General features: G+C 60.7%; 8 protein-coding genes across 8 annotated transcripts; 5 read left to right on the top strand and 3 right to left on the bottom strand.

Moving 5' to 3' along the window:
• Nucleotides 1–1,536: 1,536 nt before the first annotated feature.
• On the top strand, nucleotides 1,537–3,550 carry DCS_02287 (uncharacterized protein; the record flags this gene model as incomplete). The annotated part of the gene is made up of 4 exons (XM_040799615.1): nucleotides 1,537–2,083; nucleotides 2,149–2,522; nucleotides 2,597–2,739; nucleotides 2,818–3,550. 4 exons carry the CDS (start codon nucleotides 1,537–1,539, stop codon nucleotides 3,548–3,550), a joined length of 1,797 nt encoding a protein of 598 aa, XP_040660498.1.
• Nucleotides 3,551–4,324: 774 nt separating this feature from the next.
• DCS_02286 (uncharacterized protein) lies at nucleotides 4,325–5,588 on the top strand (the record flags this gene model as incomplete). The annotated part of the gene is made up of 2 exons (XM_040799614.1): nucleotides 4,325–4,662; nucleotides 4,778–5,588. The coding sequence occupies 2 exons, from the start codon at nucleotides 4,325–4,327 to the stop codon at nucleotides 5,586–5,588; spliced, it is 1,149 nt and encodes a 382-aa protein (XP_040660497.1).
• Nucleotides 5,589–5,883: 295 nt separating this feature from the next.
• DCS_02285 (ATP-binding cassette transporter ABC1) lies at nucleotides 5,884–10,818 on the bottom strand (the record flags this gene model as incomplete). Its single annotated transcript, XM_040799613.1, has 4 exons — nucleotides 5,884–6,735; nucleotides 6,831–7,744; nucleotides 7,816–9,892; nucleotides 10,027–10,818. 4 exons carry the CDS (start codon nucleotides 10,816–10,818, stop codon nucleotides 5,884–5,886), a joined length of 4,635 nt encoding a protein of 1,544 aa, XP_040660496.1.
• Nucleotides 10,819–13,665: 2,847 nt separating this feature from the next.
• Nucleotides 13,666–15,265, top strand: DCS_02284 (uncharacterized protein; the record flags this gene model as incomplete). Its single annotated transcript, XM_040799612.1, has 2 exons — nucleotides 13,666–13,787; nucleotides 13,891–15,265. The coding sequence occupies 2 exons, from the start codon at nucleotides 13,666–13,668 to the stop codon at nucleotides 15,263–15,265; spliced, it is 1,497 nt and encodes a 498-aa protein (XP_040660495.1).
• Nucleotides 15,266–15,340: 75 nt separating this feature from the next.
• DCS_02283 (FF domain protein) lies at nucleotides 15,341–17,026 on the bottom strand (the record flags this gene model as incomplete). Its single annotated transcript, XM_040799611.1, has 1 exon — nucleotides 15,341–17,026. One exon carries the CDS (start codon nucleotides 17,024–17,026, stop codon nucleotides 15,341–15,343), a length of 1,686 nt encoding a protein of 561 aa, XP_040660494.1.
• A 1,083-nt stretch (nucleotides 17,027–18,109) lies between these two features.
• Nucleotides 18,110–19,369, top strand: DCS_02282 (uncharacterized protein; the record flags this gene model as incomplete). Its single annotated transcript, XM_040799610.1, has 5 exons — nucleotides 18,110–18,181; nucleotides 18,307–18,363; nucleotides 18,441–18,534; nucleotides 18,606–19,247; nucleotides 19,317–19,369. The coding sequence occupies 5 exons, from the start codon at nucleotides 18,110–18,112 to the stop codon at nucleotides 19,367–19,369; spliced, it is 918 nt and encodes a 305-aa protein (XP_040660493.1).
• A 179-nt stretch (nucleotides 19,370–19,548) lies between these two features.
• On the bottom strand, nucleotides 19,549–20,481 carry DCS_02281 (proteasome component Y13; the record flags this gene model as incomplete). Its single annotated transcript, XM_040799609.1, has 4 exons — nucleotides 19,549–19,676; nucleotides 19,753–20,171; nucleotides 20,225–20,409; nucleotides 20,458–20,481. The coding sequence occupies 4 exons, from the start codon at nucleotides 20,479–20,481 to the stop codon at nucleotides 19,549–19,551; spliced, it is 756 nt and encodes a 251-aa protein (XP_040660492.1).
• Nucleotides 20,482–21,756: 1,275 nt separating this feature from the next.
• DCS_02280 (uncharacterized protein) lies at nucleotides 21,757–24,547 on the top strand (the record flags this gene model as incomplete). Its single annotated transcript, XM_040799608.1, has 2 exons — nucleotides 21,757–22,551; nucleotides 22,610–24,547. 2 exons carry the CDS (start codon nucleotides 21,757–21,759, stop codon nucleotides 24,545–24,547), a joined length of 2,733 nt encoding a protein of 910 aa, XP_040660491.1.
• Between the last annotated feature and the right edge of the window lie 1,700 nt (nucleotides 24,548–26,247).

The following is a 26,247-nucleotide window of genomic DNA, read 5'->3' as shown; positions in this document are numbered from 1 at the left end:
GCCGAGAGGGGCTCAGCCAAGAAGTCTATCCGACCCGACTCTGCGCGAGAACCTGTCGGCAGGCGTCCTCCAAGCCGGCGAGGAAACGGAGGCGCCAGCATGGTCCGAAGGGGAGCTGCTGCATGGCCGGTTCGAGTCCAACCAGCACGGAAGCTTATTTTCCCTGCCCTCTGCGCCGCTGCACCAGCAGACAGGCGTGCAGGGAAGAGGAGTATTACTGCATATCGGTGCCGGCGCCGCAAGTACCGCGACGAGCCAGTGCGCCGTGATTGACAAGTCAGCGTGCTGCCCGAGGCGCAAAACGTGGCTGCCCAGGGCCATGGTCGGCGGCGGTCCGGAAGGGTGGTGTCGGTGCTGCCTGGAGCGCCAGCAGAGCCCTGCCCGCGGTGCTCGGTAGCGAGGGTGAAACCCCCTTGGCCCCCACGGACAAGGGACGCTTCAGCGGGTGCCCCTGAGGGGGGGGCGGCCGCGTCCCACAATTGGTAGGCATTTCCGGGCAAACGGAGCCGTCCAGCTCCACCGAGGGAGCCCTGGTTCGTCCCGTCGAGCTGGTGCAGCGACCGACGGGGAGATCCACCTGTAGTGATACCAGTGGCTCGGAGAGCGGATGGCACGGAGTGGGAGGTGGTGGAGGTGATGGTGGAGGAGGAGGCGGCGGCGGCGGTGGTGGTGGTAGTGGTGGTGGTGGTTGAAGTGGTGGTGTACTTGGTGGTGGTGGAAGTGGTACTGGTGGTGGAAGTGGTAATGGTGGTGGAAGTGGTCATGTTATGGTGGTGGAAGTACTCCGTAGTAATGGTGGTGGAAGCGGTAGTCGTGCTGACGGCGGTACCTGCCAGCAGCGCGCGCCTGCCAAACGACCTAGTCAGCACCCGTGCCCAGGCACTAGCAGGAACCCTCCCACTCGCTCCTGCTCCGTATCGCTCGTACTCGTAATCGTCATCGTACTTAGATCGTTGCATGCCGCCGCAGCCAAAGTCTAGCCAAGGTCAAGCTTCATCGTCATGCTAGCGACGACCAAAGGGACGGAGGGCGCCTCTCGTGCCCTCTCTCCTTCAACCTCGTCAGCCAATCGACGCTAGCTCAACCGGCCGGAACCATCGACCTCGCCAGCTGTGGCGTCCCCACGTCCACCATCGGACGACGACAAGTATAACACGCACCTATGCACCGACGGCGCTCGCTCGGCTCCGTTGACTCATCAGCGTCGGTTCCGTCGGTCCCAGATCTCAGTTCCCAGCTTCCCACTCCCGGCGGCTTGGTGGGGATGCGTCCGAGAGACAGGATAATCCATTTCATACCGGGCTCGCGCCTCCTCCCGAGTGCCCCCTCCGCGCGCTTCCCGCTCACCGTGACTTGCCCTACGTCCCCCTCGTCGTTCCGGTCACGGAGCATCACGACTCGACATCCCGCCGTCCGCTCCCACGACACGACGCCGATCCCGATCCCGATCCCAATTCCGGTCCCGGTCCCTGTCCCGGTCCGTAGCCGCACCTCCGATCGACGCGCACCTACCTCGGGCGACCTGCCGAGACGACGATGCCCTCCTCCATCGCGCTGAGCCCGGCCCAGCCGTCCAGCGGGCCGGTCGCGGCCCCCCTGGCGAAAAAGGACCGACCGCCGCCGTGCTGGGAGTGCCTGCGCCGCCGATGGGTCTGTGACAGCTCTCGACCGGTCTGCCACCGCTGCCGCGACGCCGGCATCGTCTGCCCCGGCTACGGCGACCAGAAGCCCCTGACCTGGCTCGCTCCCGGCAAGGTGTCCGCGCGGCCCAGACGACCGCGGACCGACAACAAGGCGCCGCCGCCCAAGTCGGCACCTGCCATCCGCCTCAAATCGGAGTCGAAGAGCCCGACGCCGATGAGAGCGTCCTTCCCGAGTGCCGGTCATCGAGGGAACGGCCGGATCGTGCCGATCATGGCGCCGGCCGATGCCGACGTCGACGAGGTCGAGTGCAACACGCTCGCCGTAGTCGTCCGGCGGGAACACCACGACAACGTCGCTCGCCGCCGATGCCAGGCCGGCGGCGGCGTTCCTCGATTCCTGCGAGACGACCTCTCCGACATCGCCGAAGCCGCCGTGTACTGTAGGTCCCCGACGACGCCGGGCGCCCGTCCGTCGTGTCAAAGGGTAGTGCTGAAGATGCATCAGACAACGCCCAGGTGTACCCCTCCCTGCTTGCCAACCAACTCGCGCCGAGCCCCTTCATCGGCCCCATCTGCGGCATCGACCTCGCGCCGCCTTCGATGCGCCACGCCCTCATCTCCATGGCCCTCGGCCACCGCATACTCCAGCTCCCGCCCGAGCACCGCATCGACGGACGGCCCGCCGGCATGCTCCCGGCCACCGGTGCCATCTCCGACCCCCTGCCGGGCCCCATCACGGGGCCCGCCGGCAAGCTCTGGTGGCGGCTCCATAACCATCTCGGCACCGCCATACAGATGCTCAACGACGAGCTCGCCCGCGAGGGCTCGCAGACGACGGCCCTCACCATCGTCAGCGTCTTCGTCCTTCTCGCCGCCGACGTAGGTGCTTGGCCGTGAACCCTGTCCGACCCGTGTGCTTCGCCGACGCCGACGCCGACGCTGACGCATGCCAGCTTTTTCAATCCTCCTCGCCGCAGTGGCGTTCGCACAGCATCGGCTTCTCCACCCTCGTGAGACTCCGTGGCGGCATGGACAGGCTCATCAACGATCCCGAGGAAGGCGACATGCTGCGACCGAGCATGCTCACCTTTGTCATGTAGGCCGCGCCCCCTCCTGCCCCCCCTGAATGAATCAGGGGCCATCCCCGCGTTCCCTCCCCGGCTGACGGCCGCAGCATGAGCGTCATGGCCAACACGACGAGCCCTTCGTACGACCAACCGACGGCGTCGAGCCACATGGAAACGATGGACTCGATCGCGAACCTCTACTACACCGCCATGTATCCGCACCTCCCGTGCCCGTCGGAACTCTTTCTCGAAATCATTCGCGTCAACGGCCTGAGGCAGGAACTGTCGGTGAGCCTGCTCGATCCGACGACCGGCGGCGCGACCTCTGCCATTCGCGAACGGCTGCGAAGCATCCTCAGCTTCTCGCCCGATTGCTGGGCCGACTTTCAAAGCGAAACGGCGCCCCTGTCGACCTGGCTGCTCATCGCCCGCGCCTTCCACTCGGCCACCATCCTCTTCGCCGACAGCGCCTTGAACAACCCGCTGCCGCTCTCGGCCTGCGTCGAGGACGACGCGACGCCGTCGCCGCCCGGCAGCCCGGCCAAGGCGGGCGATTCCATCCGATCCCATCACCGCGCTCGCCTCTTCGACCTCGTCGAGAAGGGTTTCGCCGCCGACAACACCAAGTACTGCGTCGTCTGGCCGGCCATCGTCGCCGGCTTCGAAGCCGCCAAGGGCACCGAGGCCGAGCGGGACATGGTGCGCGCCGGCCTCACCGACCTGTGCCGCGAGGCCGGCGCGACGACCATGCTCGCGAGGGAAGTGCTCTCTCGCTTTTGGAAGTCGGGCCGAAGCACGTGGGATGAGTGCTTCGACAAGGGGTACGCCTTTATCATCTAGAACCCCCCGGTGAAGGGGAGGGAGCGAACGACGTACGAAGGGAGGGGGTGGGCCATGCACGCTGCGGAACATGTGCGACATGCGTCCCGGGAAGAGGAGAAAAGCTCGACGCTTGCTGTTACAATGATACCCATGCTGCGAATCGAAATTTTGTTGCTTGTTCATTCTTGTCCCTTTCCCTCGCCTTTTCATGCTTTCCTTCATCGTCTGTACATGTAACTTCCGTGCCATGGACGGCCCACGGCTCGAGAGACATTCCCTCCCCTTTTGCTGGTCTAATATGCCAACGAATTACGGAAGGACAAGGTCGGTTCGAATGGAACGGAACAGATGGTCCGCTTGAATGCCTCGCCACACGCAACCACCGCTTTGGCGGACCAACGTCTGGCCGAACCCGGCCATGGCTGGCGCTGGTCTGGCTCGCCCTGGTCTGGCTCGCCAGCACGTGCCCGTGCTAGACCGACAGCGTCTAGCTGGTAAATAAACAACAGGGCATTACAACAGGGCATTCAGGTGATGCCCAGCGGGCTCCAGCAGTGGCTCTCGCGCCATCCAAGCACCGCTGCACTGCGTCAAACACCTGGTGATTTTCACTTTACATGTGCTGACGTCACACCGACACCCTTCCTCCCTGCACCACCTTGCACCACCTTGCATCACCTTGCACCACTTTGCACCACCACAAACCCACCACCTTCGCCCTCTTCCACCTCATTCGTGCCGACGTGCGTACCCGTTGCATCGGTCGTTGCATCATTCTTGCCGTTGCCCCCGATGGCTGCCAAACTCATCCTCCCGCTCCTCAGCGCTTTCGTCTTCTATGCCATCTACTACCAGGCCGCCGTCAATGGCCTCCAGGACCTCGCCGACGAGTCCATCGCATCCGGCACCCTCCCAGGCACCCGCGATCCCCTTCGCACCGTCTACACCACCGTTGCCCCCGTCGACCAGCTTCTCACGCTCCTGACCACCTTTTTCTGGCCCGTCACCGACGGGAGCCGACCGGGGCTGCTGCTTCATTGCCTTGCTTTCTCCGGCACCTACTGCTCCGCCTGGATCCTCGTCACCTTGGAGTCATGGAGACGTGGCAACGCAGCCTCTCTTGCTGCCTTGTGAGCGAATCCCCTTCTTCCTCCCATCCTTGCCCGAACCCTCGGACGAGTGCCTGTTCCATTCCATCTGTAGTCATCGGTGACGCGATTTTGGGTTAACGTCATGGCATCGCAGCGCCTCCATCTTCGGCATCGCCGCCCAACTCTTCACCTTTGCCTTTGCGACGCCGCTGTACTGCGTGATCCAGCTCTACGTGTCCGTCACTGCCCGCAAGCCCACGGCCGAGAACCTCGCCATTCCGCACTCTGTCCTGCGGGCAATGCCTCTTGCCTTTGCCGCCGGTATGCTCCTCCCTTCCGGTCTGATGCTTGCCCCCGAATCGGAAATCTTCACGTCGGACCTGAAGCAAATCTTCATCGCCCTCTGGCAGCCATGGCCCGTCTACGTCGCCAGCATTCTCTTCGTCGTCCACGTCGCTTCTCCTTCGGCACCCGTCAACGATCAGTCTCCCGCCGACGCACGCGCCAGCCGTAGCTCTCTCCGGTTCGTCTACGCCTTTGCCTTTGCCATCGCCGCCGTTCCCCACCTCGTCAGCATCGTCATATCCGCCGCGACGGTGGTGGCGCCCACCATGTTTGACCTGCAATTCCTCGAACCCCTCCACCCTCTCAACGTCTTTGCCGCCGCCCCCTGGCCCTGGTCCAACCCCGTCGTCCAGGTCGAGACAGTGGGAGAGGGTGTGCAAGCCTTCCTGGCTTGGGATTATTTGATTGGATCCACCGCCGTCTTGGTTTGGACCGTCAGTCTCTTCAAGTCGGCCCATCGTGCCGTGTACGGACCCGCCGAGAAAACCTGCCTCGCCCTGAAAGTCATGTCGCTCGTACTTTTGGCCGGTCCCGTAGGAGCTGCCGTCGAGCTGATGTGGGAGAGGGAGGAGCTTGTGCTGCAGGCCGATGACGCCAAAACCGCGCCGCGAAAGGCGTAAGAACGGACCGTGCCAGGTTCGAGACAGTCAGGAAACTCTTTTGGACACAGGTAGGGGAGCACAATGAGTGCGGCACTGAGAGGTGTCTCTATAGTTGGAACGGTCGTAGCTATTGATCGAACACAGCCTTGTTTACTTATTCTGCTAGAACAACATGCTAGGCCAACAACCAACATGGCAGGCACAAGTGTGGCAGAGAGACATGGACCGGCAGTCATGCGGATGCTGTATTCTTATTGTATTATATTTGTCTTTCCTACCAGCAGAAGTGAAATTATAAACATGGGCTTCAGGTTTATGAGTCCGTCCGTCCCTCCGCCTTATTCTCCGCGGCGTCAGCCTGCTCTTCGGCGGCGACAGCCTTCTTCGCCTTCTTCTTCTTGGACCAAGGCATGGTGAGCCAAGAGAAACGCGACTTCTTCGGCTGCCGAACCCTGAAAAAGTAATAAAGGAAAACGGCGGCGCAAACGTCAAAGACGATGTACACCCAAAAGATTCCAAAGTTTCTGAATCTTTCCGACCAGTAGATGCCCGACGGCGCCAGAAGCTCGTCGGCCGTCGTGACGGGGCAGAAGGCGCACGCCTCGGTCGCGTTGGGGTTTTGAAGCACGCCCGGCCCCGTTCCCGCCAACGGCGCGAGGTACTCTGCGCAGCTCATGCCCGGCGGAGGGTTGAAAACCGACGTTTCCGTGGAGGAGCAGGTGATGGGTCGCCCGTGCAGTTCCGTCGCGACGATGCCGCCGATCCAGTAGGTGAAGGGGCTGACGCGATACATGAATATCCAGAATCCTGGCAGCGCCTCGGCCGTCTGGAGAACGCCGCTGAAGATGATGGACATGAGCGTCAGCACGGTCACAACGCTGGCCGCCGTACGTGCGTCCGGCATGACGACGATAGTGAAATGGGCAAACACGGAGCTGTAGAGGAGCAGTTGGATGACGAAGGCGAGGACGAGCCCCTGCCGATCCGAAGACTGGACCCCGACGACGGGGTAGTAAAAACAGGCGAAGATGAGAACGGCGGTGACGATCTGGAACGGGATCTCGACGATGATGTTGGCGCAGAGGAATGCCTTCCAGGAATATGCCTTGCTGGGCTTCTCGCGAACCTCGTACAGTGACCGCTGCGTGATGAACTGGGGTTGAATCTGTCCATCCATCCATCCGTCAGCTGCATTCTCGCAACGGGGCGTGGGGGTAGGCAGGGTCTCTTTCGCTCCCACAACCATCTTCGAATGCTTACCTGCTGTACGAGGGTGGAGAAAATGGTGGTGAGCATGAAGACGGAGAAGACGACGTTCTGCGTGCCGGCTTCGGTATCATCGGCGTCGAAAAAGGTGAAACCGACGAAAAGACCGGCAAAGGTGCCGAGAAAGAACTTGGCGAATATGTAGCTGGGCATTCGCCAGTATTGCTGAAACACTCGCTGGGTGACGATACCCAGCTGAGTCCACAGAGGCATGGCAAACTCGGACTGCTCTCGAGCGTCCTTGGTCTGGCCACTGTCGTCGATGGCTTGCTGCTTTTCGCCGTGAATCCTGTCCAGCTCGGTTTGTACGGACTGCGCCTCCGCAGTGCCGTCCCAGACCTTGTTCCACGCCACGCCGTGGCTGTTCGTTCCGTTGTTGACAACTTCGAGCATGTACTCGGCGGGGTTCTCCTCGTCACCGCAACGGCGGGCGCCGTTGGAGGCAAAGTAGTCCAGCAGCGTCCGCGAGTTCTCGCCAATTTCGCCAAAGTACACCGTCTTGCCGCCCCTGGCGAGGAAGAGCAAGCGGTCGAACTCCTGAAAGAGGATGGCGCTGGGCTGATGCACTGTGCAGAGTATGGCCTGGCCGGCGTCGGCCAGCTTGCGCAGGAACGCGCAGATGGCCCAGGAGCTCTGGGAATCGAGTCCGCTCGTCGGCTCGTCGAGGAAGAGAAGGAGCTTCGGCTTCGCGGCGAGCTCCACACCGATGGTCAGAAGTTTGCGCTGCTCGACATTGAGACCCTCGCCCGGGACGCCGACGACGGCGTTGGCGAAGTCCTCCATGTTGAGCATCTTGATGACTTCCTCGACGAATGCGTACTTTTCCTTCTTGGTCACCGACTTGGGTTGGCGGAGCATAGCGCTGAATCGTAGGCTCTCTCGGACGGTGGCCGTCTGCAGGTGAAGATCTGCCCGTCGGTCAGCGATGCCCTCGTCGCCAGTGCGGCGGCATGGACAAGGGCGCGGGCGCAATACATACCTTGCTGCTGAACGTAGCCCGTCTTTCGCTGGAACGATGCGTCGCGAGGCTTGCCGTTGACGAGCATGTCGCCGGTGATGACCCCCATCGTCGTCCTCTGCGCGAGTACGTCGAGAAGAGTCGTCTTGCCAGCACCGCTGACACCCATGAGGGCAGTGAGCGTCCCGGGCTTGACCCAGCCGGAGACGTGGTCGAGGAGCCTGCGAGGCTCGCCCTTGATCTCGATGTCGTACACGACATTGCGCCATGTGAAGATATCCTTCTGAGGCTCGAGGGCCTTGACGTCGGCGCCGCCGCCGTCGGGCTTCGTGGCCGCATCCGCCTTCGCGGCGACTCCGGCTTCCTGGCCGGCGTTGCCGTTCCCCTTGAGGAGATACTGCGGGACGGAGCCACGCTGGAAGACGAGGGCCTCGGCCGTGCTCGTGGTCGAGGAGTTGAGTTCGGCGACGAGAAAGTACAAGGCCATGAAGCCGATGAGGAATGCCCAGAGGATGCCAAGGTTTCGCCAGACGTTGGACCAGTAATACTCGTAGTTTTCGGCGATGAAGGCGTCCCCGCTGACCGTGTACTCACCGGCAACGGCGCCGATGGCGTTGCAGATCCAATAGTCGCCCTGCGGCGGCGAGTACGGCGGGATGATGGCGGAACAGGTGAAGTTGCGGTTGTGGAACTCGTTGGCGACGAGGATCTCGAAGGCGTAGAAGATGGGGTTTACCCATCGGATCCACGAGAACCAAGGGTGCATTTCGGGCACGCGGATGGCGAAGCCCGTGTATATGACGAGAGCGAGGACGAGGACGCCGGCCAGGGCCATGGCTTGGGAGATGGTCCGGGTGGCGGCCGCGAGGGTTCGGAAGATGGCGCTCATGACGAAGATTGACATGTACGTTATGAGGAAGTAGAGGAAGAAGGCGCCGGCTTCCTCGCGCAGGCCGGCCATGAAGTAGAGGACAATGTTGAAGACGGTGGCGGTGACGAACTTGATGGGTATGTCGGCGAGGATGCCGGCGGCCGCCTCCCAGGCCGGGTGGTAGAAGGCGTACGAGGCGTGCTTCTCGACGATGGGTCGCTGTTCGTAGAGGCCGCTGATCTCGGCGATGGCGGTGAGGGCGTTGAGGAGAATGGCCATGAAGAGGGTGGAGCCCTTGGCGTAGAAGCCGACGGTGGCATCGGGCGTGCCGTAAAAGATGGAACCGATGATAAGAGCCATGACGAGCTGGGAGACGGCCTGGGTCATGGAAGCCGAGATGTTGTTCCAGATGCGCTGGTAGGCACGCTTCGTGAGCAGCTTCAGCTGCATCCAGGTGTTGATGATGTAGGGCGACTTGGGCCGCACACGCTTGGACTGGCGGAAGTTCTTCTGCTCCCTGAACTTGACGATGCTCTCGTGCTGCTGCTCGGCCGAGAACTCCTGCTCGTAGGCGGCGATGTCGTTCCGCAGGGCGAGGCACTCGGGAGAGGCGCGCCAGCATCGCTCAAAGTCCTCGGGCGTGCGCGGGACCTGGCTTTCCATGCCCTCGCGGGCTTGCCGCTCCTGAGGGTTCGTGACCGAGGTGAGGAAGTCGCCGGTGGTCTGCCGAGGAGGGCAGAGCCATCCCTGCCTCTCGAAGTAGCCTCGCGCCTGGTCGGCGGGGCCAAAGTAGATCTGACGGCCCTCGTAGAGGACGATGGCCTTGTCGAAGAGGTCGTAGATGGACTGGCTGGCCTGGTAGATGGCGACGATGTTGGTGTGGGAGCCAAGGTCGCTCGACATGCGCAGGGCCCGGACAAACTTGAAGGCCGTGGCGGAGTCGAGGCCACGCGTCGAGTTGTCCCAGCAGGAGAAGGGGCTACCGGCGAGCACCATCTCGGCAATGCTGACCCGCTTCCTCTCACCGCCAGAGACGCCGCGGATGAAGTCGTTTCCGACCTTGGTGTTGTAGGTGTGACTGAGGCCAAAGACGGCCATGACGACCTTGGCGACGTACCGGCAGAACTCGGCACGCGACATGCCCTGGATTCGATGCGAGGGCGTGCGGACGGAAGCGGCAAACTCGAGCGTCTGGCCGGTCGTCAGGTGCGGGAAGTGCTTCTCGACCTAGAGAGGGCGAATTTCGACTCCGGTTAGCCTCCGCTGCCGACCAGCCGTGGAGGACGATGAATCGGTGGATGAATGGGAGCATGGCAAGCAAGGGGAGGGGAGAATCAAGGTTCGTTCGCGCTCCCACGTACCTCCTGGTTGTAGACCATCTCTCCCTTGAACTCCTTCTGCATCTTCTTCTGCGGGACACCGCTGTAGTTGACGTACGACTTCTCGCCGAGGTTGAGGCCGTGCGTCTCGCCGCAGAGGGTCTTGAGGAGGGTGCTGCAGCCGGAGCCGGGTCGGCCGAGAACGACGAGGAGCTCGCCGCTCAAGACGAGGCCCTCGAAGGCGTGCAAGATCTGCTTCGGCTCCTTCTTGCCGAAGCTGAAGAACTCGCCGAGCCGCACGGGGGCCATGAGGACGGAGCTGACGGTCTGCTGCAGCTGGAGGGCCGAGCCGGAGCCGAAGACGTCGAGGTCCTTGAAGGTGACGCCGGTGCGTCTCGCGACGAACCCCTCCTCCTGCAGCTGCTCGACGAAGTTGCGCAACCACTTGGAGAGGTCGAACTCGGTGCTCTCAGGGTTGAGGGCCGGGTCCTCCGCGATGCCTGGCAGAGGGCTCGGACCGACCTGCGGGACGGCCACGCTGGATCGTCTTCTGGAGAGGGCCGTGGCGATGCGCACAATCTCGGACCTTTCGTTCTGCTCAATCATGGCCGAGGTGTCGTGGCGGCGCAGAAGCCCTCCGGCCTCGCCGTCTTCGTCGTCGTCCGAGGTCGAGCCATCGTCGGAGCTCCTGCTCGACCGGGCCGGCTCCTGCTCGACCTGGTCGGCTCCCGCGTCCACCTTGTTCTTCTCCTTCGCCGGCTTCTGCTCGTCTGGGGACCCGAGCGCCCCACGGGCTTCCGCTTCGGCCGGAGGCTGGTTCGCAGAGCTCGCCATGGTCGCGGATCAAATCAGCAAGGAGAGAATGGATGGCGAACAAGGTAATGTGATGGAAACAATCACCAGTCGGTCATTGACCCATGTCACCGCTCCGTTCATTCATTCAATCCGGTTGGACATTGGACTGGGAGGGCTAGCCGTCGGTGTTTCTCGGGGCACCAGGCGTTTAATAGCTGCTCCCTCGATGCTCCTCGCGCTGGACGGTGGGCAGGCCATTCCTGGCCGCCATGCTGCTGCTGGCCGTTTTCAACAACGCGACCAGCCGGCCGGGCCTGTCCAATGTCAAGCCGTACGAGGGCGCCTACTTACTACTCTACTTTAGTACGAGCAGTCATTTTTACCCAAGTACGCCTTCGCGGTGCCGACGTGGTGGAGCCCGTGGACCGGCGCAACGCCAGCCGGGTGGGTTCCGGAAGCGTCCATTCACGACCCAAGCACAGCAAATCACACAATCACACCATGCAGCTCGACTCCGTCCCGTCTGCGTGCCACCGTCCCGGGATGTCTACGTCTTGTTTCCGCGCAAGGCGATGATGAATGGATAGGATGAATGATGGATGATGGATTATGGTTGATGGTTGATGGATGATGGATGGCGTACGGGATCCTAGCGTAGCCTTGCAAATAATTGCAATTCCCTACTGCAGTCTTTTGGCTTGTGACGTCAACTACTCACTCATCCGCGTCCTTGTACGAAAGGACCAAGTACCGACTCCGTACTGTGCCGTTTCTACGGCACATTACCTACACACCTCCAACCAGCTGCTCGTAATGCAAGCACTGCAGCGGAACATGTGCAGGTACAGGAGGCGTACGGAGTACCGGGTGTGCTGGAGTAGTACTTACATGAACATGGCTCGTGATGCAGAGCAAAATTCCCGAGGTGGGGTTCGCGCAGGGGGTTCCTGGCGGCACATTCCAGCGTCCCCAGCTCGCCGTGAGAGGCCGAACTAGCGATCTCGTTTTCGGTAGGGTCCATGGTGGCGCCCGTGGCGTGGCGTGGTCTGACCTGTGCCAATACGTGCATGCAGTAATATTTTCTTGTGCTCACCACCTTCGCAGAACCGTGAACGGAGAGTGTCGCATTCCCCACGTTACACGTCGTACAAACAAAGCATGGCTCGAACTACTTACTCCGTAATACCACACATTCATTTGCGTACCAACTTGGATGAACTCGTTCATGCACGTGTGCATGTGCATACCTACTGAATATATAGGCCTCTGCAAATGCTCGGCCAAAATCTCCAGGTTCGAGGCCCGCGGTCCGATGTTGACGGATACAGAAGCAGGTGACAGCTCATCGTCCTTCCCGGAGGATTTGCAGAGAGCGAGCCCCCGGATCCAACAACGGCGTACGGCACGGCACCTAGGACGGAACTGGATTTTTTCTCTTTTTTTTTTTTCAAATAACGTTGACTGCAGAATGGAGCACACCCAACGGAAGCCCGGTTTCCCTTCTGCCAGACACACGCCCTCCAGTGAGCAGGGGTTTATGGCACTGGAGACTGGAGTGTATCGCTCGTGTCGGTCAGCAAGGGTGGTGGGCGAGAGCTCCGGCCTAGTTCCCGGGCCGTCCGGGTCTTTTCCGGGCAGCCAACGTGCTGCTGGCCGATCCCCTGGGAGGCCTTGCCGTATGCTGCAACTCCAGGTAGGCTCGAGGTACGATGCACTCGTATGACGCGTGCAGTTTCCTTGGGTAGCACATATGTATGTGTGGACTTGTACGATAAGTGCAAGTATCTCTTTATCGTCGGTCAAGTATTACCCGCGCGTGAGCCCAAAAGAAATTTACTTTTTGGCTGGATAGCTGTTACTATTTTGCCCCCAAATGTACTTGCTTACATGAGGCATCACTCCCACCTCGCTCGATGATCTACCCCTGGACAGAACAGATGAATGCCTTGATCCATCGGCACTCGGATGTGACTATGGATTTGCAAATGTCCGACGAGGTATCGCTGTATGCTTGACCTCTGGTTTCAACACTGCCAATGCAGCTCTACTTCAGGCGCTCCGTATGAGGCAGTCCATTCGACGCCTGTCGCACGATTCCGCGGCTCCACTTTGTCTCCGTCGTCGAGAAACAGGCTGGCAAATACCTGAGTACTTATAAGTACGGAGTACTCGGTCAGGGTATACGCTGTATAGCACTAACATGTTCAGTACGTTATGATACTTGTTATTGTATTTGTAAGTAGGTACTGCTCCATGCTTGCATTTATGTAGAGGGTTGGCAAAAGTGTCGATTCGCTTTGTAGTGGTAGCGCGACCAAAATTGAATCGTCACTTTTGCTCAGAGACTGCAGCGCACACAACGTACATACCTCCGCTCCGGAGCACTTACTTAAGTAAGTACAGTAAGTAATAAGTACCTATTACAGTACGGAGTACTCCGTAGAGCTGTAAATAGTTACATGTGTTACACCTACAGTACTGTAGTAGTACTTGTACATGTACTGTAATCAAGTATTCCGTACTTGCACTACATATAAGTACGCAGTTACATTATATGCATTATCACATGTACATTTACTCCGTACTGCTAGACTCTACGGAGTACACGGTACTCCGTACTCCGTACATACTGTACAACTACATGATATCGATAACAGAATATGAGAACAACAGCTCGACACTGTTCCTCCTTCACGACTACGCCATCGCCCACACATCAACCACGCCGCAGCCCACAGGACGGCGAAAGAGTGTGAGCCCGACATGGTGCCGAGGCTGAGGCTGCTGTCCAGTTCGTGCCGCACCCACTACAAGCATACATCTTCGTCCATATACCCATCGACTGGACCTCGTCGACCTTCCCGCCATTGCTCCTTCTCCACCACCATGGCCGCGCTCAAGAAGAGGGAGGTGGCGGGCAGCTTCATCTTCAAGTTCCCCGACGGTGACGCCAGCCGCCGGCCAAAGGTGGCCTTGTTCAAGCGCAGCGGTGCCGTCAGCACCTACCAGTACGTCCTCTCGTCCCGCTTCGCTCGTCAACGCTGCGTCCACACTCCGTCCCGAGCGGCAGCGGATAGATGCCAACCTCGCGCCCGCGTCTCCTTTCTGTAGACACAAATACGCTCCCATCGCCGGCGGCGTCGAGGCCAGTGATGCGTCCCCCCTCGCCACCGCCTGGCGTGAGATTGGCGAGGAAACCGGCTTGACGCCCTCGTCCTTGCGCCTCTTCCGCCAGGGAAAGCCCTACTCCTTCGGCGACCCCTCGGTCGAGCGCGAGTGGACCATCAACCCCTTCGCCTTCATCCTCGATGCCGAGCCCGCCGCCGAGGCACGCATTACCCTCGACTGGGAGCATGAGGGCTTTGCCTGGTTCGATCCAGCGGACGTCGAGGACGACACCTTCCCGGGCGTGCCCCGTCTGCGCGAGAGTCTGCGCCGCGTGTGGTTTGAGCTCGACCTCGGTCACGACGCCGGTACCCTTCTCGGCCGCGGCCTAAGGGCCCTGCAGCAAGATCACGAGAGCGGTGCGAGGCTGCTGGCCGACAAGGCGCTCGGTCTCTTCGTCGACGTCCTGCCCCGCCTGGAGGCGACGCCTACCAAGGACGCCTGGTGGCGCACCGTCCGCACCGTCGCCTGGCATATCTGGAAGAATGGCCGCGAGAGCATGGGCGCCCCGATCTTGAACGCCCTCCTCGCCGCTCTCGCCGTCATAGAGCGGAAACTACCTGCCGGTCAGGTGCTCCCCGGCGGCTTCGTCGACACCCTTCTCCCCTCCGTCAAGGACCTCGTCCAACAAGGGCGAGAAGCCAGCACCTGCATCGCCACCTCTTTCGCCACCTTTCTCCGGACGCAGGTGTCGGCAGGCGCCGATCGGCCGATCCGGATGCTCACCCTCTCATCCAGCGGAACCGTCACGGCCTCCCTCGGTCACGCTCTCGCCTCGGCCGAGTCGCCTCTGCACATCCGCATCCTCGAGTCACGCCCACTCTTTGAAGGCACCCAGACAGCCCGCCATCTCGCCCCCGCCCTCTCGCCTTCGTCGAGCAAGATATCGCTCTACGCCGATGCCGCTGCCGGAGTGGCCGCTAGGAACGCGCATGTAGTCCTCCTCGGCGCCGACTTGATTGACGGCGCCGGCAACGTCAGCAACAAGGTCGGCTCGCTGCCCGCCGTCCTCGCCGCTCGCCATGTATCCCCCGCCGTCAAAGTTGCCGTCCTCGCCGAGAAGGCCAAGATACTTCCGGTGGAGAGGCCGGTCCACGAGGAGGAGAATGACGCGGCCGAACTGACAAGGAGCTGGGATGGAACCGTCGCGGCAGACGTTCATGGGGAAGCCGTCGACGTCAGGAATGTGTACTTTGAGTGGGTGCCTGCCGCATTGATAGACTGCTACATCACCGAAGATGGCATCATGACAAGGCAACACATGGAGGCGGCGGCGGCAGACGCCAAGCGGAGAGCGGACCGGTTCTTTGCCGACCTTTGATGGCTTGCAATGCATACATCCAAAGAGACAAATGGGACGGCCTACAATGCATCGTGGCATGGCATCATGAGACCCTCAGCCATCGCCCAATTGGCTCTGCAGCCCCCGCTTGCCGACGCGCATGGCCTCTTCAATCTCGCGCTCCCCCTCGCGTAGGCGTGCCTTGCTCGCCGCCACCTCCCTCTCCCTTCGCCTTTTCTGCTCTTCGACGGCACGGTTGCGCTCCTCCAGCGCCTGCTCGCGCCGGTGGCGCGCCTCGCGGTCCTTGCGCCTCTCCTCGTCCTCCTCGGCCGCCGCGGCATCCTCGGGTGGCGGTGGGAGGGCCTGCACGTAGGCCTCGACCAACGGGTCGCGCACCGACGGCTCGAGCGAGATGTACCGGATGTCGGAAAGCATCTGGGTCGGCAGCCCCGTCGACATCGACTTGCTGTGCAGCAGGTGCGCCGGTTGAGACTTGAGCAGGGCCGCGAGGTCCGACTTGCGTGCCGGCTGCGACATCTTGAGCCGGCTGATGTGCTCGCGGTACAACTTTTCGCGCTCCTTGTCCGACAGCTTGGCCTCCTTCATCGGCTCCTCCTTCTTGTACTTGCGCTTGAACTCGGGCCAGTACAGCTTCGGGCTTGCCTTGTCTTGCAGGAAGGCGAGGTAGGCAACCTTGGGATCCTTCCTCTCCTCCTTCGCCCGCCGCTCCTTCATCTCGATGATCTTCTCGCGCGACCATTCATCCCAACATTCGCGACGGGCTTTGGTCGTCGTCAGGGCCGTGTAGCGCGCGTCGTCGACGATCTTGCCGTCGTCGAGGAGCTGGTCCCACGGGCTGTAGGGGTTGATGCCGAAGTCGTTGAGGAGGTCCTTGAACAGGAACCTGGCGTCGTCTTCCGAAAACTCGACGCCCTCTGTGCCTTCGGGCCAATCCTCCATGTTTCCGTCGTCGTAGTCGCCCGGCTCGAGGCCGTACTCGGCACCCATCATCTGCAACTGGGCAGCGATGTCGGCCTCGGTAAACTCCACCGGCCCCTGGTCGGCCTCGTCTTCGTCGGTTCCATCCGTCCGTTGCCTCTTCGATGGGTGTCGGCCGCCAAGCTCGTCCTCGTCGTCGGCCCCCTGTCCCTCGTCGTCCGTGACCTCGACCTCGACCTCTTCATACTCGGAGCCGTCTCCGTCGGCTTCGGCGGCTGTCTCGCGTATTCTTTCCGGCCTCGGCGCCGGTTGCGGTCCTGCGAGAGGCTTTTCCCCCCCCTCATCCTCGGTTGCCGCCTTGCTGCTGATTCGTGCCTTGTCGAGCTCGAGAATGGCGGGCATCAGCTTCTCGGGAAAGCGCCAGTAGCTCGCCTTCTTGACCGGGTTGTAGACGAATCGCCGCGAGTACTTGGTGTAAACAAGGAGCCACGGCTCGTGCCCCGGGATCGCCTCCTTTCTCCGCGGCTTGTCCACTGGCTGCGGCCGCGGACGACCGTCGTGGCCGCCTCGTCCGCGGCGCCCGTCGTGTCCGTCGCGTGCGCCCGACGGCGGCTGTGCGTTGCCCAACTGAGCAAGGTAGGCATTGGCAACTCGGGGGTCCGAGAGATTCGGGATGCCGGAGTATGGGTTGGGAGTGAACACTGGCTCAGCCTGGGGTTGTGACGCACCAGGGCGCTTGTAGGTCGACTCTTTCGTGTCGGCGTTGTAGTAGTAGCTGTGTCCCGACGGCGCCTTGTGCTCCGTCCAGCCGGGAGGCAGCACGGCAGCAGAGGGTACGTACGTTGACTTGAGCTTGGACATGTTGCCGGACCAGTGCCGTGGCGGGCGATGGTGAAGCCGAACCTGTCAATGTGCTGTTTGTTTGCGAAGCCGGACGTAATCTATAGTGCAATAATCGACCATGTTAATTATTGTACTCCGTACTCCGTTGTACCTAAGTACAAGTTATGCCTCGAAGGCTTCAGCCAATGGTGCTGGGTGGCGGGGCACCACTAACTACCTAGTATTACTCGGTGTTCCCTACTTGGTAGGTACCTGTACTACTACTTACAGTACACCTGTATTAGTACTAAGGTAAGTACAGTACAAGTACGGAGAACTTACAGGTAGGTACCTGCACTTGTTGCAGTTTGCATGCTGGACAGGACAAGTACCTACAGCACCTAGTGCCGCCTAGTATACAGTACCGTATGTGCACATGGAGTACAGTACGTACTACTGTATGTACTGTAAGTACTGCAGGTGTTCAACGTACGGTGCATGCACGGGTACAATTGATACCGTACTGCTTGGCTGGTTCCAGCCTAGCACTTCCAGCCAAAACGGGGTACAGTAGGAATTACTGAGTGACCTGTCTTGCGGTACGAACTTGCACTGTGCTGTAATAATACTGCACTCCTCCTTACCGCCGTTGCCACCCTGTAGGGCGAACCGTCAGCTTCTGTGATTATCATGTATTTCGTACAAGCTGACTGTGAGGTGTACGAGAAACCCTCATGGGAAAATTTATATGTAGATCCATCCTCCAATTTTCTGCCATCAGTTTCTCCCTCTCGGGACCTGGTTTGTCTACGTGAACGAGGCTCGTTTCGGTTACGAGTGGGACTGGCACCGGCTCGTGCATGCTCAAACTCTTTTTGCCCTGGCAGCTGCCCCCGACAGCCAACAGAGTTGTGGCTTACACATGGGGGAACCGCCTTGCCACTTATAGTCTCAGAGCATCGATCCAGCATTCTTCAACGACCTTGCTATTGTTAAATCGTACTTGGTCCTCTTTCCCACTGCTCGCGACAGCTCGTCGTCTTGCCCTCAACCCTCACCACCACGATCCGGCCGTCCATTGTGCACATGGCCGGGAGGTGACGGTAGCCACACACGATCACGATGGCCTCAGCGGGAGCCAACAGCTCGTCGTCGATGGGGCCCCCGAGGTCGGCCTTGGGCAGGCTATGGAAGGTCGGTGAACTCGATACCCCCCCTCCCCCCCTTCTCCTCGCCCCCCTCCCCTACACCCTCTCACCGTTCCGTTTCCGTGGCCTCTTGTGTGACGACCAAGTGTGACAAACGACTAACATGGACAGACCACGCACGCTCCGGACTACTTTGGCTTCCTCGTCCTCCTCTTTGGCTATTTCCTGGTGCGCCGAGAGCCATGTCTACCCCGTCGATACCGGGAGCATGAGAATGGTGACTCACTGTTCTGTCGCCTTTGTAGATTGTCCAATTTGTCACGCCCTTTCACCGCATGTTCTTCATCAACGACCTCAACATTGCCTACCCCTACGCCGTGAATGAGCGCGTCACCGTTCGTAAGTCCTCGTCACCTGCCCAGCGTCCATGGCTCGCCAGAGACGGAAGCTCACGGCCGACGGGCACGAAGCGTTGAACATCATCTACGCCATCCTCCTCCCCCTCGGCGTCCTCGTCGCCTACAACGTCGTCACCAGATCGGCGGCCGCCAAGCACGAGGTGACGTATCTCGCCTTCGCCATCGCCGTCGTCCTCACCTCCTTCCTCACCGACATCATCAAAAACGCCGTCGGCCGTCCACGACCCGACCTCCTCGACCGCTGTCACCCGTCGGCCGATACGAAGCCGAATGTCCTGGTGACGATAACCGTCTGCACCAGCACCGACGACCGCAAGCTTCACGATGGCTGGCGCTCCTTCCCCTCGGGGCACTCGTCCTTTTCCTTTGCCGGCCTCGGCTTCCTCAGCCTCTTCCTCGCCGGCCAGCTGCACGTCTTTCACTATGCCGTCGGCGGACGAGACCTGAGCCGTGCGCTGCTCTGCCTGATGCCGCTGATCGGCGCCGCCTTGATTTCCATCTCCCGCTGCGAGGACTACCGCCACGACGTGTACGATGTCTGTGTCGGTGCCGCCCTCGGCATGAGCGTCGCCTACTGGAGCTACAGGAGGCATTGGCCCAAGCTGTCCAGCCCCAGGTGCCACGAGCCTCATCCGCCGCCGAGCGCGAAGGCGGACCCCCTGGGGTGGCACCGCGTCAGGGACGAAGAGGAGGGTGCGGCCGGTGTATGCTATGAGCGTTCTTCCATGGGCAAAGTACGTGAGCTGAGCTGATGTGGAACAGGCACCGCGGTCGCATGGCAGGATGACTTCACCGACGTGATGAATTTTGGATAGCCCGGCACGTGAATTGGAAGGTGCACGTCGGCCATGCCGCCCACCACCGTCGCGAGGGGCGTCACGAGAGGGCCCTGGCCGGTGGCGAAAGGGAGTTGATGACGTTCAGGTTGCGTATTGTTACAGGACCGTTGTTGGCAGCTCATTTCTACACCTTCCAATGGAAAATTTCCACTGCGCTACTTGTCCTCGGCATCATCCGTCTTGGCCAGGTCGTGCTCCTTCAGCAAGGCCGTAATCTCGTCGGCGCTCCATAGTCGGTGGTAGATCTTGCCGTCGTCGGTTTGGCCGACCGTGGCGAATTCGACTGGAGCGAGTTACGTCAGTAAAGATGGGGCGGGGAGGAGGCTTGGAGGCAGCCGAGGAGGCGGACGACGACGCACTTTTCTCGCTGCTCAGCTTGGTCGAGTCCATCGTCTTGCTCAGCACCTTGACGGCCATGACGCAGGCCTCGTCCAGGGTGCAATCCTCCTTGTAGTCTTGCTTGAGCAAGCTCTGGGCGCTTGCGTTGTTGGCACCGGCGCTCGTCGCCTTCCATCCGCCGTAGTTGCCCGATGGGTTGCTGAGGTAGAGTTGGAACTGCCTCCGCGGGTCCCAGCCGGCGTAGATGAAGGAGACTCCAAAGGGTCGCAAGCCGCCGTGTTGCGTGTATCCTTGTTTCAGGTCGCAGAGCCGACGTACGAGCTGCTCGCAGGGGATATCTTCGTTGTAGGTGAGTAGGTAGCGCTGGGCGGCTTGGCGGGCGAAGTTGATGAGGATGTTCGCGTCGGCCGTCATGCCGGCGACGGCGCAGATCATGTTGCTGCTCGCGTCAGCCCGGGTCCCTGCCGGCGGCGGCGGCGGCGGATGACATACTCGTTCAGAACGTAGAGCTTCTCCGCCGAAGTGTCTTGTTCCAGCAGCTTGGAGGTGACCTTGCGTTCGGCGGCGAGGACGATGCCATCCTTGGCGAGGATGCCGATGGCGGTGCCGGCGTGGGAGATGGCCTCGAGAGCGTACTCGACTTGATACAGCCGACCTTCCGGTGAGAAGATGGTTGTCTGCCTGGTCAGCTAGATGGGCCACGGAAGCTTCATCAATCGACGTACTCTAGAATCGTAGCGGCGAGACATGGTGACGGAGAGAAGCTGGTTGTAGTCGTCCGATCGTGTACCGGACAGGCAGGCTTTGATGGATCGGCCAGAAGGGTATCAAAGGCAAGCACGGCGAGAGGAATTTGCTGGCCAAGCACGGTGGAACGATGCCGTTGTTGGTGCTTGGAGATGGAGATTGGTTGGCGTCACTAGTAGAAGCTCCTCCAGGCACAGCTGCCGCGTAGGCTGTACACCTGAGCGGTAGCTCGGCCTCGTCTGCCAATCGTTTGCTTGGGTCCAGGCTGGTGCTGGACTTGACACCTCAGGCTGTCAGATGAGCCGAAGATACTCCGACAGGTTTCACCAACTTGGATTGGATGGTGACAACGTACAGTACAGTACAGGTGTATGTACATGTACATGTACGTACTTGCAAGTACTGTAGTTAGTACTTATTAAGTAGTTGGTTATATTTGGCCTTGGTCGTAGCACGCACGTGAGTACGACCAGGCATGTACAGGTACTACTGGCCCGTGGTAAGTGTCTGCGCCATCAAACAGTAAGTACTGTACGGAGTACGGAGTACTTATGTTCTGGTACGGAGTACTACTCCGTATCCCGTACTCGGTACATACTTCTTAAGTACAGTAATAATTACTAATGGTAGTCCTTCCCTCCCTCCCATACCTTCCACCAGAGTCTAGAGCCTGGATGCAAGGCAGAAAGGCCTGCCCGCGGGGACAGCAACCTATTACGAGGTGAGCAGAAGTGGAGGCCAATCAGTGGTTGAGGCACGTTATCAATTACCTACCCACCACACCAGACCACGACTGCCATTCGCCACTGCCAGCATATTTTGTCTCGAGCACCTGGCGGAAATCTCGACCTGACATGCATCTTGCCAACATCTTACCACTTCATCTCCCATCTTCCTTCGCAACGCACCACAAGCCGGGGCTCGCCGCACGACCTTGACGCTCCTGACCGCGTTCGCCAACATCCCCGCGTTGGACACGGTATTCCCTCGCGTCGAATCCTCGGCTCGCACCAGCCGAGCGGAGCTGGACCTGGACATCGCGACGTGCCATTACGTGGTGAGGCGACGCAAGAAAGGGCTCACCAGACTTGCAACCTCAGCGGTGTGAAGATTTTGCTGGAGGGCAGTTGAGGGGGCCGGTCGCTATAGTCGTGATCCTAGTGCTGTCCGTTCCGTAAACTTCCATGCCTGGTTGCCGCCATTTGCATTTTCCACAACAGTAGAGCAAACAACTGCACGCTACACACGTCCGTTCCGCCCAAGGCATAGACATCGCCATGTCTGGTAAGCGTTCCATTTCCGAGGCGAGAGTCGACGCCCCCCCCCCCCCCCCCCCCCGACGACATGCCACGAAGCCGTCCGAGCGCGGCGGAGGCGAACGGTGGCTTTTCGAGACGAACAATGAACTGACGACGGCTGGGTCGACAGGTGAAGCGGAGCCTCGACGCTCTGTCCGGGCCACCAAAGGCCAGCACACAAAGTCGTTCGAGGACCTCGAGCTGGCGGCCCCGAAGCGCCGACAGACGAAGAAGTCGAAAAAGGCACAGGAGCAAGAGCTCGAGCAGTCCCAGGAGCAGGAGCTCGAGCAGTCCCAGGAGCCGGAGGAGGTGATTCGCTGCGTCTGCGGCGCGACGGAGCAAGATGAAGACTCTGGCGAGGCTTGGATCTCGTGCGAGACGTGCTTCGCTTGGCAGCACAACGTCTGCGTCGGCGTGAGCTCGTTCGAGGACGAGATTCCCGACAACTACTGGTGCGAGCGATGCCGACCGCAAGATCACGTCGAGCTTCTCGAGGCCATATCCAAGGGAGAGAGGCCGTGGGAGGGGCGGCGAAAGGCGCACGCGGAGGAGTCGGAACGCAAGAAGAGGAAGGGCGGGCGAAGGGCCAAGGGCAAGCGCATGAGCGATTCCAAGGAGGAGCTGGACGGCGAGACGACGACGGGGGGAAGCAAGGTCAAGGCGTCGCCAACGCCCGAAGCGGCACCGGCTTCGACGCCCAAGGACAAGAAGGAGCCGGCCCCGAAGCAGGTGAAGCGAAAATCGCGCGACGACTCTCAGGATGTCGATGGCAAGGTAAGGAACACCCCTACGGAGCAGCTCGGGAGAACCCGCTGACTGACTTGGAGCATAGTCGACGAAGCTGCGGCGCGTATCCGAACACGATGCCGTACCCGTTCCCGTTCCCGTTCCCGCTCCCGCTCCCGCTCCGACTCCCGTCCCTGCTCCAGTCAAGGCGCCGGTGCAAGTGCCGGCCGCCGCCCGATTCCCTGCGAAGCACATCCCCCCCGCGGACCTCGCGGCGACGATCGCGGAGCTGCCCGGAGCGCGGGTCGGACCGGCCAAGGCGTTGAAAAAGTCGCTCTTGTTTGTCATCGGAACGATGGTCAAGAAGCAGGAGTTTGACATTCCCGAGGACGCATCCGAGGACAGCACGGCAGAATCGTACGCGTTGCAGGTCGAACGCGCCGTCTTCGACACGCACCCGGTCGGCAGGGGTCTCAAGGAGTATACGCAGCAGATAAAGTCGCTCGCCTTCAACCTCAAGAACAACGCCGAGCTGTGCCACGGGCTGCTGGGGGGCATCCACACGCCGGCGACGCTGGCCGTCATGACGTCGGAGCAGATGGCCTCGGCCGAGCTGCAGCGCCAGACGGCCGAGATGAGGGCTCGAGCGGAGAAGCAGTCGATCCTCTACACGCAAGATTCGGGACCTAGGGTCCGTCGGACGCACAAGGGAGAGGAAGTCGTCGAGGACGAGAGCGCCGTCAACGACACGCCGATGCCGACGGCGGCGGGACCTCGACGAAAGCCGTCCGACGGCGGCGCGAGCGAAGGACTCAACGCCGCGAAGCGTGCGTCGTTCGCCGTCGGTACGCCGGACCATCCCCAGTCGCCAGGAGACCATCGGCAATCCCCGACCCAGTCCAACTTTGATATCAACAAAGTCTTCTCGACGGTGAAGACGCCGACGACGGCCCAGATCCGGCGACCTTCTGGGCCGGCGCTGAAGACGAGCGGCCCCGGCATTGACGCCGACGTCGACAGGATGCTCGAGGACGAGAACGAATCGCCGCCCTACTCGCCGACGGAGGAGGCGCACGACCCGGATGTCGTCTGGCGGGGGTCCCTGGCCATGAGCTCCGTCGCCGACTTCCAGGCGACGGCCAAGCACGTGGGTGGCGCCAACTTCGCCTCGGTCGGTCCCTGGACGAAGCTGATCCCCAAGAGGATGACGGTCGCCGGCCGGATCCAGCAGCAGAGCGCCATCGAGTACCTCTGCAGTCTGCGGTACAGCAACCTCACCGACATCGTCGTCGTGAGCATCACGCCCTCGTCGTCGGATTCCCAGCCCGAGTTCGAGCGTCTCGTCGACTACTTCTCGAGCAAGAGCCGCTACGGCGTCGTCGGCGACAAGGTGGCCGGCAACGTCCGAGACACGTACCTCGTCCCCGTGCCGGCCGGCGAGGATGGTCACCCCGAGTTCATGTACAACCTCGTGGACAACTACATCCCGAAGTCGCGGACGGAGCCGATGCTGCTCGCCGTCTTCGTCTACCGCAACGACCCGGAGCAGCTCAAGCGACAGCAAGCGTCGGCGACGGCGCAGGCGTTGCATGGCGCCGGCTCCTCGCCGGCGGGACAGGCGTCCGGACCGGCAGCGGCCCAGCGGACCAGCTCCATGTCGGGTCCGGCCTTCTCGCCGGCGACGCCGCAGACGCCGGTGCCCATCCCGCAGCCGCCTCACGCACGGCCGCAGCCGACACCGACAAGCCAACCGCCGGCTGCGGCGCCACCGATGACGGAAGTTCAGAACTACCAGGCGCAGCAGGCAGGCCAGTCGGTTGCGCGCGAGGTGCTCGGTGCCTTCATCAGCGCGCCTACAGTGCAATTCCTCCTGCCGCAAGCATTCCAGATGTCTCGCACCGAGTGGGAGGTGATCCGACGCATCTACGAGAAAGATCACCGGGCGCGCGAAGACTTGACCTACCTCGGTACTTTGCTGGAGAAGGAGGGCGCCGAGGGGATGACGGACAGCAAGGCTGCTGCCGCCGGTGCTCCCAACGCATGAGCGTCATGGTGAGGGAGGCGAGGTGAACCGAAGCATCCGCGACATCTGCGTTATCGATTGGTGCATCGGGCCCCGAACACGCGATGACCATTTCCGTTTATTCTTCTCTGTTCTTCTCTGTCCTCTCCTGTCCTCTTTTTTTAATATCCCGGTTCGATGTTTGCCGCCTTTTCAGCGAGGGGTGTGCGGCCTCCCCTTTTCTCGGCGAGAAGCAACGCTTCTGTGTTGTTGGCTGGCGGGTGAATATGGATTTGTCGATGATGCACGGCCGCCGATGTTTGATTACAAAAGGCAATTCGTTGGCACCCGACCAAGGCGATGATCCAAAGGTGATACATCGATCCCTGAGCAGGATCCTGCATAGAGCGGTGTAGCGACTGGAGATGACTTGTCCGGTGACGCGGCTTTCCGAGATGATACCTAGGTAGTTTGTTTCATATAATTCCATGTTTACCTACCTAGCAGGTACTCTGTACGTCGCCCTACTCTGTCAGCCAGAGTCTTGTGAATTGGATATCCCTGCGACCAGTCCATCACGGAACCTGTGAACCGTGGAGGTCGAGCAAACCGGGGTGCGCAACCTTGATAATTTTGGGTACCGACACCCGTAGACCGAAACCATAGTTCTGATGGCAGTTCAAGGGCGGCAAGTCTGAGTGCTTACCTGCTACTTTGTCTATACTGCCATGCCATTCGAGTATCAACACATCAGATGATGCACCTAATAACGCCTTTCTGCGCTGGCACTTGCGAGCAAAGAGGTGTGCATATCCATGTGGACGATACAGCGCATGCGCATGTATAAGTACACGTGTGAATGAGTACTCCGTATGGTATTGCGCCGTAGCATTAGCTGACCCCACATCATGACGGGCGGTGCCTGTACAGCCACGCTGTGACGTCTCCTCACGTACGGAGTATTGATACGAGATACGGATATACGAAGTAGACGAGGACGGAGTACAATGTACTTATACAGGACTGCTCCCTCCTCTTTTGCAAGGCGTTCCTTCCCATAACCACACAAGTACGTCATCCTCCGAGCTTCCATCTATCCGAATGGCAGGCACGCACTGAGCAGCTACCTTCGCAGACCAGCAGCCCAACACCTTCCGCAAGACCCCTCCTAGCTGCTGGACGTGCACATTCGCACAGCCATAGCCATATCGAATTGCCATACTGGTACTCGTCCTCATTCATACCCACGAGGCACCCGAAAAGATGGCAGCCACCACCACCGGCCAGCTCGTACATCGCAATGGACCAGGGGGCGCCGCCTCGTCCATCGCCGAGAGCATCGTCAAGCCGGGTGGCGAGGTCGGAAAGACACGCTGCATCGACTGTGGCGATTTCGAGTGTTGCTGTCTGCCGATTCCGTGCACGATCCTCTGAAGTCGGGACACAACGAGATGAGAGCCTCGAGGTACGAACGGCAAGCCACGACGGCCGACCGGGTCCTGCGATCGGGTACGGGTACTGAGACTGTCGGACTGGAAAGAATCCGACGAAGAGCAGAAAGAGGCGACAGAGAGCTTGGTCAGGGTCCCTTGCCAAAGACGTTACGTGCGACAAACAGGGCCGTTTGCCGCTCGTCGTCATTCTTTGAGACAGTTTTGTGTGCCTAAATGAAACGAAATACTGCGGCAGCCAGCGCCATGCTCGGACGCATGCTCGTCCGTGGCGAGAGCCCACCCTCCAAA

Source organism: Drechmeria coniospora, chromosome 01 (assembly GCF_001625195.1).
Source record: "Drechmeria coniospora strain ARSEF 6962 chromosome 01, whole genome shotgun sequence".
NCBI lineage: Eukaryota > Fungi > Ascomycota > Sordariomycetes > Hypocreales > Ophiocordycipitaceae > Drechmeria > Drechmeria coniospora.
This window is presented reverse-complemented; position numbering and strand designations above follow the sequence as displayed.